Here is a 19,520-nt window from a genome sequence, read left to right as displayed (position 1 = left end):
TGAAAAGGTATAAGAACCTAAACACATTTGTTTATCACAGAAAATAAATCACAAAACAACTTTGCGTTCTTTGGCAAGTTTCTTTATGTTAAACAAGAATTGCTTTTTGCATCACATAGATCTTCTAAACTCTTCGTTGAAGAGGTCCTTGGTAGTCTGTATCTAAGCCAGTTCCTTACGGAAGTGGCACTGAGCAGAGTAGATAAAGATAGGAACTTTTGAAGGGTCATAGTCTCTGTGTGCAAAAAAGAAGCCACAGCAGTCTGAAGAGCTGTGCAGGTTTTAGGGTGACACTGGGTTGGGAACCTTGGAGCTAAGTGTCCCACACCTGGCAAGCCACGACATACATATTTTCTGTTCAGGCAGAAACTGAGCTTTACAAAAGTGAATTGAGAAAAAAACAAAAACAAAAACCAGGCACGTATATTGAGAACCATTCAGTCCTTCTTAGAATTGCCTCATACCTTTCTCATGCATCTTTATTAAATTCAGATGCAAATTAATTTTAGAAAAGTCTAAATAGGCATGTGTTTTATTTTTCTGTTTCCTAATTAAATAGTGGCATAAGCCTGGAAATGCTCTATATCTATTTTCTGAAATCTATAGCTCTTGTTTAGGTAAATATCGGGTACTTAGCTAATTAAATGTCTCTTGTTTATAGGAAAGTGTCAGCTTTCAGGATGTTATGTGTATGGCTCAATAAAATTACGCACAAAGTGACAGTGTACTCTCTTTTCATAGGCTGACCTTGTCGTCACCATCACCTGAAAATGGCTCAAAACAAAAATGACCTAAGGGTTGAAACAAGATAAGATCAAATTGATGTCATGGTAAAAATTGACGTCATGGTAATTTCACCAAGTACCCTTCAATCATTGGATGGAATTTCCTGTTGATCCCAGGGCTTAGATGCAGGTGGAAACACTCTGCTGGTATAAAAGCAGGTAAGGACTTCATTAACTGCAGTTACTGAGAACTCACAAGACGAAGCTAAAATCCATCTTCGGATCCACAGTCAACCGCCCTGAACACATCCTGCAAAAAGCCCAGAGAAAGGTAATATGAATGAAATAATTTTGGGGGATTTTAATTGAGGAGTAAAATATTTGAGAATATGAGGAAGATTCCAAAGTCTCTGCATATACCTTAATAAGAACAGAGACAGGCTTTTACTCATTCTCTTTTCAGCACTTATGATTGAATTAGAAGGAAGTCTGTAAAATTTGGCTGTGATCATAGGGTAAGATGTTATCTAACAGAAGCCAGAAACCCAATGTCTCCTGCTGAGATGCTTGAGTGCCTGTCAGGATCTAAAAATTTTCCTCAAGAATTATTGTATGTCATTGGAAAGACATTCTTTTGAGTGGCTTCCAGGAGCCAGACAGAGGGCAAGCAGACATTACGATATTGTTTTATTATCCATTTTTAAGTGATGTATAACTATATCTTCAAGCTGGCCCATGATAAAGCGGCTCACTTGTTCAGCTGAATGACTATAGCTTCTGATTATCTTTTGAATAGATGTTCTCATGCAGACTTGAATAGTAGCATGGAATTTCTTGAACGTCATTGTTTTCATTTTTCTTCTTTAATAAAATGCTACAAAAATCAAAGTTGGTAGTATTTCTCTAGCTATTATTCATGAATTTGCAATGATAAGTCACTTGCCCAAGTCTAATTGATTAGTTCCAGTGAGTTTCTGGAAACTTTTTTGCAGCTAACCTTGGCTATCTTAGCATTAGCACTAATTGGTGGCTGATTGGGAAATAGACACTAGAAAATAAAAGACCTTTTTTGTCCCTCCTTATTAGCGTTGAAGAATAGGATATGGGCATGTGTGAAGAACTGTGGGCTGACACTATATGGGTCTCTTAGGAATGCAGAAGCTCCCTTTCATCTCCGTAGATATTTTGTTTCTTAAGCTCTTCAATCTTTTTCCCAGTCAGAAGTCAGATATTTTGCTTTAGAAAAGGAATCTTTTAAAGTTTCTGAAAATATCTTTTAAATAATTACTTGACTTAATACCAATTCAATTATTCATAATATTGGTCAACCAAATTGCATGTAATACATTGCTATATTCTTGAATTATTTAAAAAAGACAAGAGTGGTCATCATTTATAAAAGATTCATGGTTTTTTATTTTAATTTCAACTTTGATTTTCTTAAGTTTATTATTATTTTTTGCAGTAAGAGTCATTGAAATTTTAAGTGAGTCATATTCCTTACCATTTCCTGCTGAAAAGGGTGGCGTGTGAGAAAAATGTTAGTAAAGCAATTAATTATGTTCCAGAGCAGATTTTCAGTTGCAGTGTACATTTCTTTTTAATGTGAGACCCAACTTTACATGAAAACTCAGAGTAAGAGCTGGGTAACAGAAATGGCTAACTTAGAAGATAATGTACGTCTTGCTTAAAAGCAAATCAAACTAATCTACTGTCTCAAAGAGAAAATTTACAGGAGTGCATTTACATTTCTATTGAGAATAGCATGGTTCATAGCACCAAACTTCATTTTTACGAGTTGTGAATCCTAGAGTAGTTTGCTATCAACTTCTGATCTTTGCACATTCTGGATTTGGCATATAATGTTACAGCAGTGCCATTGTAATGTTGCACAAAGTAGTCTAGCAATTTCTTGGTTCACCAGGCTTAGAGATAACATTGTAGAAATGATCCAGCATCTTTAACACTCTGTGGTTTAAGGTGGGGCACTTAGGCTGAACTAGGGGTAGAATCAATAACAATGTTAGAAATCAAATTAGACAAGATAACTGAAACAGCATGATCCATGTGTGACTCCAAGTTATAAAGGAGGACATGGATTAATGGTATACTTCTAGGCTATAAGGGTAGTACAAGTGGAAGGACACCATCTTAGCATCAGATCACTTTCTGAGCAACTTTGGCAAATCTTTTAAATTCTCTAATGTGTAGTTTTCTAATATATGACACAGGTGTAAAGAAAATAAAGCAAGTGAATGTATGTGAAAGCCAATGCTGGCTGGGCACGGGGGCTCACGCCTGAAGTTCTGGCACTTTGGGAGGCAGAGCCGGGGATCTCACTTGAGCCCAGGAGTTGAAGATCAGTCTGGGCAACATAGAGAAACCCTGTCTCTACAAACAAAACAAAACAAAACAAAAAAACAAAAAAACCCTCCCAAATTAGCCTGGCTTGCTGGCACACTCCTGTTGTCCCAGTTACCCGGGAGGCTAAGATGGGAGGATCACTCGAGCTTGGAAAGTCGAGACTGTAATGAGCCGTGATTGTGGCACTACACTCCAGTCTGATCGACAGAGTGAGACCATGTCTCAAAAAAAAAAAAAAAAAAAAAAAAAAAAGAAAGAAAGAAAGAAAGCTAATGCTTTTTCCCCTTTCCCTGTTCCCCTGCTGTTCCCCTCTGCAGAGAGTCCTTATAGCTTGATCAGTTTAAAATACCTGAACTTGCTCTCTTTTCTTTTCTTTTTTCTGTCTCTCTCTCTTTCTTTCTTCCCCCTCCTCTCCCCTCTTCCCCTCTCCTCTCCTGTTCTTTTCTTTTTTCTTTCTTTCTCTCTCTCTCTCTTTTTTTCAAGACAGGGTTTCTCACTGTCTCCCAGGCTGGAGTACAGTGGCTCGATCCCAGTTCACTGCAGCCTCATCCACTCAGGCTCCAGTGATCCTCCCACCTCAGCTTCCCAAGTAGCTGGGACTACAGGCCCATGCTACCATGCCCAGCTAATTTTTGTATTTTTAATAGATACGGGGTTTCACAATGTTCCCCAGGCTGGTCTTGAACTCCTGGGCTCAAGTGATCCATCTGCCTTGGTCTCCCAAAGCGCTGGGATTACTGGCCTGAGCCAATGGGTATGGCAGAAATGACTTTTTAAAGAGTTCTGAAGAAGGTGAAGTCAAATAAATATGTAAAATAAAAAATACATCGGGAAGTTATATTAAACTGGCACATAATAACGTTGCCCTAAAAAAAGATGTCAGCATCTTATTTAGGGATATGTCATCTGAAAACATCATTTAGGAAGCTCATTGTAAAATGTAAAGATTTAAAAGCAGTACAATGAAGTATGGTTCAGAGCTTGGAGTTTGGAATTGTAAAGAGACATTTTAAAATCTTGGCTCCGCCAGTAAATAATTATGTGACCTTGTATAGATTACTTCATCTCTACAATTTCTTTACAAAAATGAGAATGATACTACACAGGATTGTCATGATGATTGAATGTATTTGTGAGTTCAAGGTGCCCAAAAGAATGTCTGGCACATGAGTGCTCAATTAATGGTAGGTGTTATTTTTTAAAATATAAGGTATTATTGTTACCATATCCAGTATTACAGATACTGTGTTGAATGCTAACTCCAATTATTTTATACTTTGTTACATTTCCTGCCATATGCACAGAAGAGAAAGTAGAGGCAAGATTGTGGTTCTATATCTCAGACTTTGGAGAAATGTTTGTTATAAGAGAGTGCAGTTGTTCCAGTTATTTATTGTGATGCATCAAGTTACCTGAAAATTCAGTGAATGAAATAACAAATTATTATCTTTCAAAGTTCCGCTGGTGGACTGGGCTCAACAGGGCAGTTCTTAACTCGAGTTTCTGGTTCAGTGCAGTCAGATGGTGGCTGCGGCTGGAGTCATCTAAAAGCTCAGCTGGGCTAGTCATCCTGGGTGGTTTCTTCCCTCACATGTCTGGTGCCTGAATACTTCTTGGCCTCTTCTTTCTCCCTCTCCATGTGACACTTTACCCTCCAGAGTGTCTTCATGTGGCTTGGCCTTCCCATCCTGTGGTGGTCTCAGTGTAGGAGCATTTTTTACATGGCAACTGGTTTCTAAGAGATGGGAAGCAGGAACTGCCAGGTCAGTTAAGGGATATACCTACTACTTGCCCAGTGTCACTACTGCTATATTCCTGATCTAAGCAGTCAAGGGCCTATGTAGATGAAATGGGGTACAAAGATAAAAATACAAAGATAGACATACCACTGTTTGATGTGGCAGTGACAAGGTCACACTGCAAATAAATGTAGGCTGAGGGGTATTTTTGTGGCCATTTTTGGAAAGTACAATCTGCCATAGCAGTAAACGCAGGGGCAATGAACAAGGGACTCCACTTTGCCGCTCCTCTGCTCTGTTTTTATTACAAAAAAAAAAAAAAATCCTTTTAAAGTAAGATGCCTAGACAACATAGTGAGATGCCCACTTCTTTTCTTTTCTCTTTTCTTTTCTTTCTTTTTTTTTTTTTTTTTTTAAGACGGAGTCTCTCTCTGTTGCCCAGGGTAGAGTGCAGTGGCACAATCTCGGCTCACTGCAGCTTCCACCTCTCGAGACCCTATTTCTAATTTAAATAAAAAGAAAGAAACTTTCTTTGTGGATGAAGAGATAGACGTGTACATAACTGGTTAGACTGTGGGGCATCATCTAAGAATTATAAGCCAAGTGATAGGTGAGTGCAGTGGAGAAAGATATTTATTTTGTCTTTGGGGTTGGGTGAAAACTTCACAGTGAATCTGGCAGTTGAGCAGCTCCTTAAAAGACTCTGAAGTAGATGAACTGAAAAGGGAGAGAAAGAAGGCCAAGTTGAGAAAACTCACATTTTCTTGGACTCATATTATCTTGATGTGGTGGGTGATGGGAAATAAGGATATGTTGATGTGTATTGCAGGTTAGTCTGAGGTTGTGTGTACAGGGCCTTTGAAGTTCGGAAAATACTCATGTGAAATACCAAAAGAAGCTGAGATTAGTAAATCCGACTTTAGATTGAGCATATTTTTGCCAAATAGCATAAATCCCAGCAGAATTTAATTTCTCCCCCTGATTCTTAATATTTTCTTTCGAATTTTAAAACAGAAAAACCTGAGGGTGATTAGGATGATAAAAAGATTTATTAAAATGCTTTCAAAATCACCTAGAATTTGAAGGTTATTCTGTTTTTACTTGGTTAATGTCATCTCTTTTCAAAATAAAGGCAAAGAAAGATAATAGTTTCTGCTACAGCAATAGTGATTTTTGTTTCACTTTTTCAATCTTCTTTTCACTTTATTATAAAGGCAATTCTAAAATGTGCATTGACTTCATGCTTTCACATTCTGCAATCTTATTATAAATGTTTCTCTCTGAATTAATTCTGATATAGTTGTTCACTGCATAATGGCTGAATTTTCATAATATATGAGCTGCAATATTAAGGCACAAAAATGATACTAGTTTAAAAAGAAAACTAGTTTTAATTCTGAACATTTCCTTATGGCTTTGTGTATTCTCAAACTTATTGACCTCAGAACCTGTTTACACTCTTAAAAATTATTGAAGAGCCCAGGCTGGTCGTGGTGGCTCACGCCTGTAATCCCAGCACTTTGGGAGGCCGAGGCAGGTGGATCACGAGGTCAGGAGTTTGAGACCAGCCTGGCCAATATGCTGAAACCCTGTCTCTACTAAAAATCAAAAAAAAAAAAAAATTACCCGAGCGTGGTGGCGTGTGCCTGTAGTCCCAGTTATTCGGGAGGCTGAGGCAGGAGAATTGCTTGAACCCAGGAGGTGGAGGTTGCAGTGAGCCAAGATTGCATGGCTGCATTCCATCCCGGGCAATAGAGGAAGACTCAATCTCAAAAAAAAAAAAAAAAAAAAAAAAAAAATTATTGAAGAGCCCAAAGAGCTTCTATTCATGTCCATTAATATTTAATGGCTTAGTGATTATGCTAAAGTTTTAAAATATTTATTCATTTAGAAAAATCCATCATATGTTAACACATATAACATATATTTATTTTTTAAAAATGACAATTTTCAAGAAAAAAATTAGTGATGAGTGGCATTGTTTTACCCTTTTGCAAAACTCTTCATCGTCTGGCCTAACAGAACACAGCTAAATTCTCATGTGCTTTTTCATTCAATCTGTTGTAAAATTAAATGTCATGTAGCCTCTAGAAAATTTCTCTGAACACCCAAGAGGATGAAGAGGAAAAAAACACAAACAACATTTTAGTATTATTATGAAAATCATTTTAACCCCACAGATCCACTGAAAATCTTTGGGGTTCCCAGATCACACTTTGAGAACCACTGACTTAGAACAATATTTATTCAGTGTTACTTATGTGTGAAGACAAATAGAACTCAAAATTACTTACATATAAATATATATATTAGGTAGAAATAATGACATACATTTGTTTTAGCCTTCATACTTACACAATCTGAATTTCTATACAGGTTGAGTATCCTTTATCTGAAATGCTGAGGATGAAAGGTGTTTTAGATTTTAATTTTTTTTGGATATTGGAATATTTGCATACACATAGTGAGATATCTTGGGGATGAGACCCATGTCTAAACATAAAATTCATTTGTTTCATATACATATAGCCTGAAGGTAATTTTATACACTATTTTAAATATTTTGTGCATAAACAAAGTTTCTGTTAAGTACTTATATGTGGAAATTTCCACTTGTGTTATCATGCTGGTGTTCAAAATGTTTCAGATTGTGGGTCATTTCGGATTTCAGATGTTCACAATAGATATACTCAACATGTGTTATAAACTCAGTTCTGCTGTCTGACAAATTATTCCTAAGAAGTATTATGGGTTAATATAAACATGTAGCAGAAACTCAGCCCTATTACGTCAGTCTACATGAAAAATAACCATAAGTTTTGACTCATATGTACCTTTAAACCTCATTCTGAATTATTTTTTTAAAAAATTTTATTTTGAATAATTGCAGATTTAGAGGAAGTTGCAAAAAATGTACAGAGAAGTCCTGTATATCCTTCAGCTTGTTCCCTCATTGAGAATTATCTTGTATAACTATAGGACAAGGTGAATACTAGAGAACTGACATTGCTGCCGCCTATACAGCTTATTCAGATTTAAGACACACACACACACATAATACTAGTGCTCTGTTATGCAGTTTTATCGCATGTGTAGATTAGTGTGACTAACATCCCTATAAACATGCGGCTGTCCCATCACCACAGCTCCCTTGTGCTATCCCTTTAGAGTCACACTTACCCTCATACACTTCTTTCCCAGTGCTAACTCTTTGAAACCATTAATCTATTCTCTATCTCTATAATTTTGTTATTTCCACAGTGTTGTATAAATGGAATCATATAGTATTCAACCTGCATTCAGCATAATTCTCTTGAGATCCATTCAAGCTGCTGTGTGTATCAATAGTGTGTTCATTTTTTTGTTGCTGGACAGTATTCCATGGTATGGCTATACCATCATTTGTATAACCATTCACTTGCTGATGGACATTTGAAATGTTTCCAGTTTTTTGGCTACTCTAAACAAAGTTTCTATGAATATTTATATATAAGTTTTGTGTGAACATAGTCTTCATTTCTCTGAGATAAATGCCCAAAAGTGCAACTGTTGGGGCATATGGTAAGTACATGTTTAGATTTATCAGAAACTGCCAAACTATTTCCCAGAGTGGCTGTACCATTTTCTATTCCCACCAGACCAGCAATGCCTGAGTTATCTTGATTCTCTGCATCCATGCCAGTATTTGGTGTTATTTTTTATTTTAGCCATTCTGATAGATGTGTAATATGTCATTGTAGTTTTAATTTGCATTTCCTTAATGGCTGATAACATTGAATACTTTGTGTTTATCCTCCATCAAATGATTGTATATTTTATATCTCATATATAAGTTTATATATATTTTCTTAGGTATTATCTAGTTTAAGTTCCATGTTTTACAAATAAGGACATTGAGGCTTCTTAACAGGATGACAGAGAATTTAAAATTTAAATTTTAAAGAATTTAAAAAGAGAATTTTTTGTAATTATTATTAAACCAATTTTCTAAAGGTTAATGTGAGAAATGGGAAGATTCAGTTATCTATCTCTTTCCTAAGGAGAACTTTAAAAAAAAATTACATGGTTTTAGTATATGTTGGGAGATAAAAGCAGGGAGGTCAAGACACTGATGACTATTATTAGTAGTAATGTTGAAACTACTGGTTGTTGTTATGGCTGGTAAGCCAATTTCAGATTAACTGTTTTTTTTTTTTTTTTCCATGTCTGTCTGCAGGAGCGCCATGGATTACTACAGAAAATATGCAGCTGCCTTTCTGGTCATATTGTCGGTGTTTCTGCATGTTCTCCATTCTGCTCCTGATGTGCAGGGTGCGTGACCAAGCTTGTGGTTCAAGTAATAAGGACAACACACATTTCTAGATGTACATCAATAACTCCATTAATTACATTTCTACCACCTTTTCAAAAGTAATAAGTCTTTGCTGCTGGATTCATATCTAGGCACTTGTAGATTGTGAACATAAAATTAAATTAGGTTCAGAAAATGTGCAGTGAAAATGATATCTTACACAACCATTTATGCAGCAGCCTATACATTTTCATCGGAAATAGATTCCTTTTTATTCTTGAGTCTTACAAGAAGAAAATGCTCCTTATTCAGTTAGCTCAATTATTTTTTACATTTCTCCCGGCAGATTTGAGATTTTTAACATTGCCTTTGTAGATGAATTTTCACATCAGTTAACAAGTGAGAAAAACAAAACCATTTTACACAGTAAATTTGTTTTGCTGCATTGTCTGAAAAATCTCATATAGTAGCTGATATAATTCCTTCTGCTTTGAAATTGTGAGCTACTATTGGTTATGGTTTTTCTCTAGATAAGTGGTAATATTTTAATCCAGGTCCCAAGTGCAGGTGCCTGATCTAATATCAGGCTCTCTACACTCACCAAGCTTTCTTAATTCTGACATATTTCTGTCAATATTTGCGGTTAGTGTGGGAAAAACAATGGCAGATTCTAAAGGGAAAAATATTTTTCCTCTGCGCAAAATTCTCTTTTCAGATGAACATGATGTTTTCATCTGTCAAGTTTTGTGTTTCCTCTAGGCATACTGTTAGCATTGGGATAGAGAATCCATGCTTGAAGAGAGACTACAACTGAGATTTTCTAAGCATATCTGTAAAAATGTTTGTTTTTAAATTTTATTTCCCATGAACATTAATCAGTATAAATATTAAATAGATATTATAGATGAAGATTAACATATAACCAAAAAGCACTTACTTAGTTTCCTTTCATTTTTGATGGAAAAATAATATTCACTATCCCATAATAAGGAAGCATTCACAGTTTCTTTTCTTTGTTGCCTTGCCTTGCCTTGTCTTTTCTTTTGAGACAGAGTCTCGTTCTATCGCCCAGGCTGGAGTGCAATCACGTGATCTCAGCTTACTGCAACCTCCGCCTTCTGTGTTCTAGTGATTCTTCTGCCTCAGCCTTCTGAGTAGCTGGTATTACAGGCACCTGCCACCATGCCCAGCTAAATTTTTGTATTTTTAGTAGAGATGGGGTTTCACCATGTTGGCCAGGCTGGTCTCGAATTCCTAACCTCTGGTGATCCACCTGCCTCAGCCTCCCAAAGTGCTAGGATTACAGACGTGAGCCACCACATTTTTTCTTATTTTTTTGAGTCAGGGTCTCACTTTGTCACCCAGGCTGGAGTTGCAGTGGCATGATCTCGGCTCACTGCAGCCTTGACCTCCCAGCTTCAAGCGATTCTTCTGTCCCAGACCCTCAAGCAGCTGGGACTACAGGTGTGCACCATCATGTCTGGCTAATTTTTGTTGTTGTTGTATTTTTTGTAGAGACAGGGTTTCACCATGTTGCTCAGGCTGCTCTCGAACTCCTGAGCTCAACCAATCCACCCACTAAGGCCTCCCAAAGTGCTAGGATTACAGGTGTGAGCTACTGTGCTGGCCTCATAGATTCTTTCTGAGTCTTTTTTGGATATTTTACTCTGCCTTTTTTTTTTCCCTGATAGATTGCCCAGAATGCACACTACAGGAAAACCCATTCTTCTCCCAGCCGGGTGCCCCAATACTTCAGTGCATGGGCTGCTGCTTCTCTAGAGCATATCCCACTCCACTAAGGTCCAAGAAGACGATGTTGGTCCAGAAAAACGTCACCTCAGAGTCCACTTGCTGTGTAGCTAAATCATATAACAGGGTAAGAACCTCAAGAGCCCCAGAAGCTTTCTAACAGCCCAATCAGAGAAATGTTCATAGAGCCCACCCATGGAATTTAATGCCAAAGGTGTCTAATGACCCAGCCTCTGTCGAGCATTTGTACAGGTGGGGAATACATTTCTACCCATTAATTAAAAGAGTCAATTGTCTTGTGGGTATAGACTGGATTTATTCAGAATGAGGAGAATAGGGGTAGAGGTGACAAGCGGCAGGTTGGGAGAAAGTACAGCTTACTTGTGCTAAAAATATCTCCTAAAAAGGAGACTGTGCAAATGTAGTATGCATCTATTTATTTCAGCAGAATGCAGACAATTTTATGTAATATTCTTCAACTTTGTCTCTATCTATCTATCTGTCTATCTATCTATCTATCATCTATCTATCTATATCTAATCTATAATATGTTTTTTTCCTTCCCCTTTAGGTCACAGTAATGGGGAATTTCAAAGTGGAGAACCACACGGCGTGCCACTGCAGTACTTGTTATTTTCACAAATCTTAAATGTTTTACTAAGTGCTGTCTTGATGACTGCTGACTTTCTGGAATGGAAAATTAAGTTGTTTAGTGTTTATGGCTTTGTGAGATAAAACTCTCCTTTTCCTTACCATACCACTTTGACACGCTTCAAGGATATACTGCAGCTTTATTGCCTTCCTCCTTATCCTATAGTACAATCAGCAGTCTAGTTCTTTTCATTTGGAATTAATACAGCATTTAGCTTGTTCCACTGCAAATAAAGCCTTTTAAATCATCATTCAATCACTGAATTATCATTTTTCTTCAAAGTAAAGCCAGTTGCTTTGGACAGCATTAATGGAAGAGAGTGGGCCATTGGGTGAGTTGGGGCCAAATGTGTTAGGTGACCTGACATTGGAGAGCCTTGCTGTTACCACACCTAGCAGTGTGTGAGTCCTTTCAGCCAGTGGGCTACTTATAAGACATTTATTAGGGCAAGAGAAGAAAATATGAGAACTTCTATTTATATTAATTTTTATATAACTTTTTAAGTTTCCATTTTGATGGATTTTATAAAAGCACAGATACATTAGTATGGTAATACATGTACATAATTTATAAATCAATAATTATCCATATATTGGGAACATTTGATCAGAAACTTTTTACTATTAGAAGGGGACAATAAAAAACAAACAAACAAACAAAAGAAAAAGAAAAGGGAGAATACTTCTCTAGGATTTGGGAAAGACAAACTCATTCCCAGACTGAAGTTTCTATTTACTTGCTTTATGCCTGGCTGAAAAACGCTCATCTTATTAGTCCCTGGCAGCCAGGCTATAACTGAATAGTGGCCAAGGAAAGGGCATCATTGCACCAATTAAAACTGGGCATTGCTCTGAAATTCCAGAGGCATCAGATTTTGTTTTTCACATTCAGATCTGGCTCAGAACTGTGGTCTAGGTCAGATGCCTGGGGCATATTCACTTTGTTTTTTAAAATGTTTAAGATGGCCGGGCATGGTGGCTCACACCTGTAATCCCAGCACTTTGGGAGGACAAGGCGGGCAGATCACATGAGGTCAAGAGTTCGAAACCAGCCTGGCCAACATGGTGAAACCCCATCTCTACTAAAAATACAAAAATTGCCAGGCATGGTGGTGGGCGCCTGTAATCCCAGCTACTCAGGAGGCTGAGGCAGGAGAATCACTTGAGCCTGGGAGGCGGAGGTTGCAGTGAGCTGAGATCGTGCTACTGCACTCTAGCCTGGGCGATAGAGAGTGAGACTCAGTCTCAAAAAAACAAACAAACAAATGAAAAATGCTTAAGAGTAGTGCCATGCTTCAACACCACATCTGTTGAGCATTTATACTGAGAGGTGGTCCTTACCTTGAGGACAATGGTATTATAAATATTAAATTATATTAGCCGTGGTGGAGATCATAGCTACTCAAAAAAGTTCTACTCCTAGTGGAGCCTGTAATTTAAAAAAGATAATCACACTGGTAACCGGTAAGGTTTTCAGAAAGAAATTTTGATCATCACAAATTTGTCAAAATTTTATTTCTGAGTGGCAAGCCAGTTCCTTGTTCCTTAGCAGGCTGGTAAACATATCAGGTGTTAGGGTCATAAGGTAAAATAGGAAGTGCATGTACTTTTTTTTTTTTTTTTTTTTGATACAGAGTCTTGCTCTGTTGCACAGGCTGGAGTGCAGTGGTGGGATCTTGGCTCACTGCAACCTCTGCCTCCCAGGTTCAAGTGATTCTCCTGTCTCAGCCTCTCAAGTACCTGGGATTACAGGCACATGCCACTATGCCCGGCTAATTTTTGTATTTTCAGTAGAGACGGGGTTTCACCATGTTGGCCAGGCTGGTCTTGAACTCCTGACCTCAAATGATCCGCCCGCCTCAGCCTCCCAAAGTGCTGGGATTACAGTTGTGAGCCATGGCGGCTGGATTTTTTTTTTTTTTTTTAGTAGAGATGGGAGTTTTGCCCTGTTGGCCAGGCTGATCTCAAACTCCTGGCCTCAAGTGATCTCCCACCTCAGCCTCCCAAAGTGCTGGGATTATAGGCTTGAGCCACCGTGCCCTGTTTGTGCATGTACATTTTAAGAAACATGAAAGGACACATGAAGATATTAGTGCATTTCTTTATTTATTTATTATACTTTTATTGAATGTATAGTAAATGTTGATATTTTGTTAGATCACTGGGATTTAGACATCAGGAATCTCTGAAAGATAAGACTAAGAAAGATAAGACTAAGAAAATATAATACTGCTTAATAAGAGAAACAATGGTGGTGATCATTGGTTCATTAAAATATTTAGCAGATATTGACTGAGAACCTACTAAGTGTTGGGTCTGGAGAGCTTGTTTGGAGGGCTCATCAGTGATGGAAAGTTTCTGAAACTTCTTGGCTAGAATGTCCTTGTTCATCTCGACCATCCTATTTGACAGAAAGAATGGAAGGGACACTCGAGGAGTAAAGAGAGAGGACAGGGACATCCCCGTGTCCATTCAGCTCAACCAGGTCAACCCTGGTGAGCACTAGGGTGAAATATCATAGCCATACTTACCTCCTGTCTTACCATTTGCCAGGCATGGTGCTGGTCCAGCGATGGCCAAGATGAATAAGACACAGACCCTGCCCTGAAGCAATTTACAGTCTAGTGCAGAAGGGCAGCATAAGCAACAAATTACAATCAAGAGACATGTACACTATGGGAGAAGAGCGAACTTTGGTGGCATAAGGGGAGGGATAGCTTATTCAGCCTGTTGGGGCTTGTCATAGAGAGCTTCACAGGGCAATACGATCCTTCAGTTGGGTCTAGAAGATAGGCAGAGAGATGGGGGACAGTACATTCTAGTTTGAGGAAACAGCATAAGCAATTTTTCTGAAATAAGAAACACTAAGATGGTCACAGAATTTCAAGGAGTTCAGTGTGCTTGGACTGCAGGAAGCTGGTTGGAGGACTGGAACTGTAGAGATAAATATGCACCTGTCAAGAAGGTCCTTGTACAACATGCAAAGAAATATGGATTTTAACTAGGCTTCTAGTTTCTCAAGCTGGAGGGCCTGAGGGTTCCTGAAGCCGCAGAATAAACAAGCACCTTTCTGCAGGATCAATTTTGCTTGAAGACTTGGGGAAATGTAATTTTTACTTCAAAACAAAAATGGATGTATTATAGAATAGAATGCAAAATTGCCAAAAATAGGAAGAAAAACAGTGACTTAAAAAGAAACTTCATGCTGAGGGTGGGGCCTTTCGGATCCTCCTCTTCTGAGCCCTCCCAAACCTTCAGTTTCACTCTTGCATTAGGAATACTTAAATAGAGGAGTTTGAGGAGTTCTGTTAACATTAAAGAAAGGGTAGTTGCTGGACTTCCAAGCTTCTGGATGAGTCTGGCTGAGAAAATAGTTGTCATGACTTTCGGGACAGTCAATTTGAAAGCTCTGATATGAGCTCTCTAGAGAAAAGATTATAATCTCAGCTATATAAGCAGCAAGGAGGAAGAGATGCAGGTGTGGTGGCTGGCAATTTTGTCTCAAGATCATCTGTGAAAATACCGGAAAGAAATCCTAAGGCAGAGTAAGCACATGTTTGAGGGGGTGCTTCTATCAAAAAAATTGTCCATCATTCACCTCAGCTAGAAAGCTGCTCCGAATTCTCTCCTGTAAGGTTCCTTCCTTATGTCTAAAACATGGTATCCCAAGCACCTGCTTTTCAAATGACAACACTCCCAGGAGATGCAATGCGGTTGGCCATTAACAGTTTAATGAACTATTACACAAGTTTAACAGACCACCAGTTCTGTCTGCACTGGGAGTTCTGGACCCTTGTTGGCTGGGAAAGGGGGGTGCCTGGCAGGGTATTGAAAAGGATAAAGCAAAGATGCAAGACTTCTACTACTTTGTAATTGTGTCAAGATTTGACGATGAGAAGAAACTCCAAAGTGATTATAGTGATATTATTGGTGACTAGTACTCAAGAAGGAGGTCAATATAACAGTGATGGCACTTGGCCATCGGTCCGTCTCCTGGGAGTGAGAGGAAAGGGCAGGAAATGATGATAGGGAAAGAGAGATACTAGGAAGGGAGGAGAAAGAAGAATGAAGCTGCGTAAAAAGTGTGGAGAGGAAAAACGTGTGATGGGAAGAGAGAGAAGCCGGAAAGGCTGCTGGAGAGTCAGTAGCCTCAGAGGTGGCACAGCTGGAGTCAAGCAGAAAGAACAGACCATTACTCTACTCATGTCCACCCACTCATGCCCACCCGTCTTCCCCTCTGTCAGAATCTAAACAATCAAGATCTCTAGGCTGTATGCAACTATTGTACAAATTGGAAAAGGATGCCCTCTCTGGGCAGGCACAGCACCTTGAGTAAATGGCTTCACAATCAAAAGGTGCAGAAAAACATCTTTTCCCTCAGGCAGAGGTGGAGTGGTGTCTGGATAGTTGTTAGCCCTCACTTCCTGGCTGGGCACCTTTGTGCAGTACACAAACTGTGCAACCTTACATGGCAGCTCTATCTATAATCTCATCATAGTAATATGACCATTGTTGCATTTTGAAAAACAATGGCCTAAATTGGTGAGAATCTTGACATCTAAGATTCCAAATGTTGATGTATTTTTACCCTTACACTGCTTGGGGTGGGGGATCCTGGATAAAATATTGGTCCAAATACAGTTTTGTTTGGTTTTATTATGTATGGAAAAAGTAGAAGGGACATCCAGAATCTGGCAAAGGACAGGAAGGTAAAACCAAAAAATACACATGCAAATGACCATGAAGCTGACATGAAGAAATTGGCTAGGACCACAAACGTCAATAAGACCAGAGAGGTTGACTTACTTGACAAAAAGTTAAACAACATCAAACTGCCTGACATTAATACAGCTCTTCTACTTTCTTAGAACTTCCCATGTCTAATGCATCAATGTTTTTCATTTAGCCCCTTCCAGACTGAGAGTTGGAACATGTGGCACCATCTTCATTTGACAATTGGATAAACAGAAGTACAAAGCTTTGGTTGTATAGCAACAAAGAATGTGTATAGGAAAAGTGAGCATCTCCATTTCTGTGCTGCTTCTTTCTAATTCCAACTTCTTTCCAAATCTGACGTTTTCACTTTATCTACAAAGAACCTATTTCCCCCTGGACACTAACAGAAAACTCTCCTGGAGATCTGCCCAGGTTGAAAAGCCGTTCTATTAAAAGATCTGATATTTGGTCTGTGAATTGTCTACTAATGCTTTGTCTGGAAGCTTGGGCTTCAGCTTCACCCTTATAGCTCTTTTTCCTTTACTCAACGACTTCTTCAGTTATTTTCTTTTGAAACTTAATTCATATCTCAAAGCTATCCTATCCCTCAGGAGGAGAAACATGAAGAGATTTCTGTGTTCTGGAAGCTGACTAGGATATCCATATTCTTCTATTCAAAACTGGGTAGCATGAGGAATTGCAAATTTTAAACGCTGTTTTCACAAGGAACTGAAGCTGGATCTGAGTTCCCTCAGAACAAAGACAGAAGTTAATTATTGCATCAAACTTCAAAATGAGAGACAGAAAAAGAAAATAACTATTGGATTTTAAAAATGAATTTCCCTTCCGAACTCCAGAAAAGCATATGCTCCGAAAAGTATATACTTTTGTATTGAACGTGACTCCCAGGGCTCACTCATCTCTAGGACTTGAAAGCTGAGGCTTTAGGAAAAAGAGGGAGGGAAGGAGGGTCAGGAGAGGAGTCTCTGAAGAAGCAGCCAGAAGCTGGGCACATTATCGAAAATTTGTAAGAGAGTGTTCAACAACGACATTCTATTGTTTAAAAACTATTTCCATTAATGGGATGTTAGCAGAAAGTAGAATAGTAAAGTAAAAACACTAAAACTGTATCAATTTTCTCCAAATGCTATTGATCAGAAAGTGTGTTTGAATTATAGTCACTTATTTAGCTGTAAATTGTCTGTGAACAGTAATTGATTCTTAGTTAAGTTGACAGCAAGTGGAATTTCAGTACTTGCAAATTTACTTCTATATACCTTTTTCCCAGTTGCAACTCATGTTGAGGATAACTGGACAAGGCCAGCATTAGGACTAGGCCTAGGAAATGGAGATGAACTCCGGGGCAGAAGTAGTGGTTTGCCCAAGATGGCTTCAGAGCGATAAAGGAAGAGGAAGAAAGAAAACCTGGGCTTAACCTAGAAATGTACCACATCTTTGTGAAGATGGAGGAAGTGGGACAGGCTGTGTGCATAAAGGGTTGCTGGCAGGCGCTTGGGTTGAAATTATGGTTGGAGGAACTAAAGTCTTAACCTCGGGTTTTAGGAAGATAATTTACTATCTAAATTAAATTATGGTTACCACCACAGTTATTCTAGTGACTATGTTTCTGTGCGACACACTCTGATATGGAAGACGGTGATAACATCAGAGATACATTCACTGTTTACATGGGCAGGGTGGGCTCTGAGAGCTCTGGGGTAGGCTCTGTTATTCCTGAAGCTGAAGACACAAGTGTTGGCCACAGCCAACTGTGAAACTGAGCGTGGCCAAAGAGAAGCCCTCCCTCATTGCCAGCTATGGATTTCTTCAGTCCGCTGAAGAACTCACTGCTGCCCCTTGTGGACAAGTGGTCCATGGAGCTTCTGGAAGAGTCAGTGGGTGAGGCTGGGAGTGATGCTGGGCAGAATGGGTCCAGCTGACTGGGCACATTTGTCTTCATGCTTATGGGATCTTTCTGTTCATTTGTTCCTGATGCGCCCTTTTAGTGACATCCAACTACCTGTGGGGTGACAGCTGTAATACTTGTGCAGTTGGCAAGAAATATTTGATAAGCTAAAGCTAAATTCCAAAATTCCTTCAGATTATTATAAGAATTTCAATAATACATTTGTCAATGCAAGGAAAGGAAAAACATTTAGGTTAAATACGTAAGCTCAAATTTCAAATTGAAATATCTGAAAATATTTTATTTGGGTTTCATTCAAATTTGATACCCTGTATTTTTCTCACAACTGTATTTTTTTTTAACCAAGCCCCATATGGACATCCACAAACACCTTCTAGTTCATCCTACTTTTTTCTCTGTGCTAAGACATAAAAGGTTTAAAAACAGTTGGCTAGGGGCCTAGATATAGATATACAAAAAAACTCCAACAAAAGAAAAATAAAAAACCCAGAAAACCTCTTTGTGTTTGGTTGCCATCTGCAATAAAGCAAGGCACACAGTAAAGCATCTAATGAATATTCAGGAAAGGGAGATCCTGAAAAACGTTTAGCAAGCAAAGGATGGAAATGGAATTAATTATATAGTAACCTGTTATTACTAATTTAAGATGTGTGAAATGCCATTAACATTATCTTCATTTGGCTTGCTGTCTTTGTTGTTTCACATTAGTGAACATAAAAATATTTATATGCGCTTACATAGTAACTATTTTACTATCTATATGTATCCCATAACATTATGTTGTATGCCTTAAGTGTATATAATCACATTTATTTTTAAGGCTGGGTGCACTGGCTCACGCCTGTAATCATAGCACTTTGAAAGGCCGAGGTGGGCAGATCACTTGAGCTCAGGAGTTTGAGATCAGCCTGGACAACACGGCAAAACCCTGTCTCTTTAAAAAGTACAAAAACATTAGCTGGGCATGGTGGCAGGCCCCTGTAGTCCAGCTACTTGTGGGGGCTGAGGCAGGAGGATTGCTTGACCCCCAGAGGTTGAGGCTGCAGTGAGCTGAGATTGTGCCACTGCACTCCAGCCTGGGTGACAAAGTGAGACCCTGTCTCAAAAAAAAAAAAAAAAAAGCATCTACTCTAAGATAAATATTCATTACAAAGATAAAAATTACAATGTTACAGTGGGAAAAGCTGGCTAACACAGCGACTAAGGTTAACATCACCAGCAATAATGTTGGGTACCAACATCATAAGACCCCCCCGGAATCATGCTCTGAGAAGGGCTGAAAATGCGTGCACTCAATCTAATTATGAAAAAGCATCAGACAAACAAATTGAGGAAAAATCTACAAAATAACTGGCCGG

General features: G+C 38.6%; 1 protein-coding gene across 1 annotated transcript; it reads left to right on the top strand.

Annotated features, from left to right (window-relative positions):
- The first annotated feature begins 962 nt into the window (after window positions 1-962).
- Window positions 963-11,775, top strand: CGA (glycoprotein hormones, alpha polypeptide). Its single transcript, XM_054492223.1, has 4 exons — window positions 963-1,056; window positions 9,045-9,139; window positions 10,811-10,995; window positions 11,440-11,775. Exons 2-4 carry the CDS (start codon window positions 9,052-9,054, stop codon window positions 11,515-11,517), a joined length of 351 nt encoding a protein of 116 aa, XP_054348198.1. The 5' UTR covers window positions 963-1,056; window positions 9,045-9,051; the 3' UTR covers window positions 11,518-11,775.
- The last annotated feature ends 7,745 nt before the right edge of the window (window positions 11,776-19,520 follow it).

This window comes from Pongo pygmaeus, chromosome 5 (assembly GCF_028885625.2).
Source record: "Pongo pygmaeus isolate AG05252 chromosome 5, NHGRI_mPonPyg2-v2.0_pri, whole genome shotgun sequence".
NCBI classification, from domain to species: domain Eukaryota; kingdom Metazoa; phylum Chordata; class Mammalia; order Primates; family Hominidae; genus Pongo; species Pongo pygmaeus.
This window is presented reverse-complemented; position numbering and strand designations above follow the sequence as displayed.

Coding starts and splice junctions, on each gene's coding strand:
- CGA (XM_054492223.1), top strand. CDS start 9,052: ATGGATTACTACAGAAAATATGCAGCTGCCTTTCTGGTCATATTGTCG. Junction 9,140..10,810: donor TTCTGCTCCTGATGTGCAGG/GTGCGTGACCAA, acceptor TTTCCCTGATAG/ATTGCCCAGAATGCACACTA. Junction 10,996..11,439: donor TAGCTAAATCATATAACAGG/GTAAGAACCTCA, acceptor CTTCCCCTTTAG/GTCACAGTAATGGGGAATTT.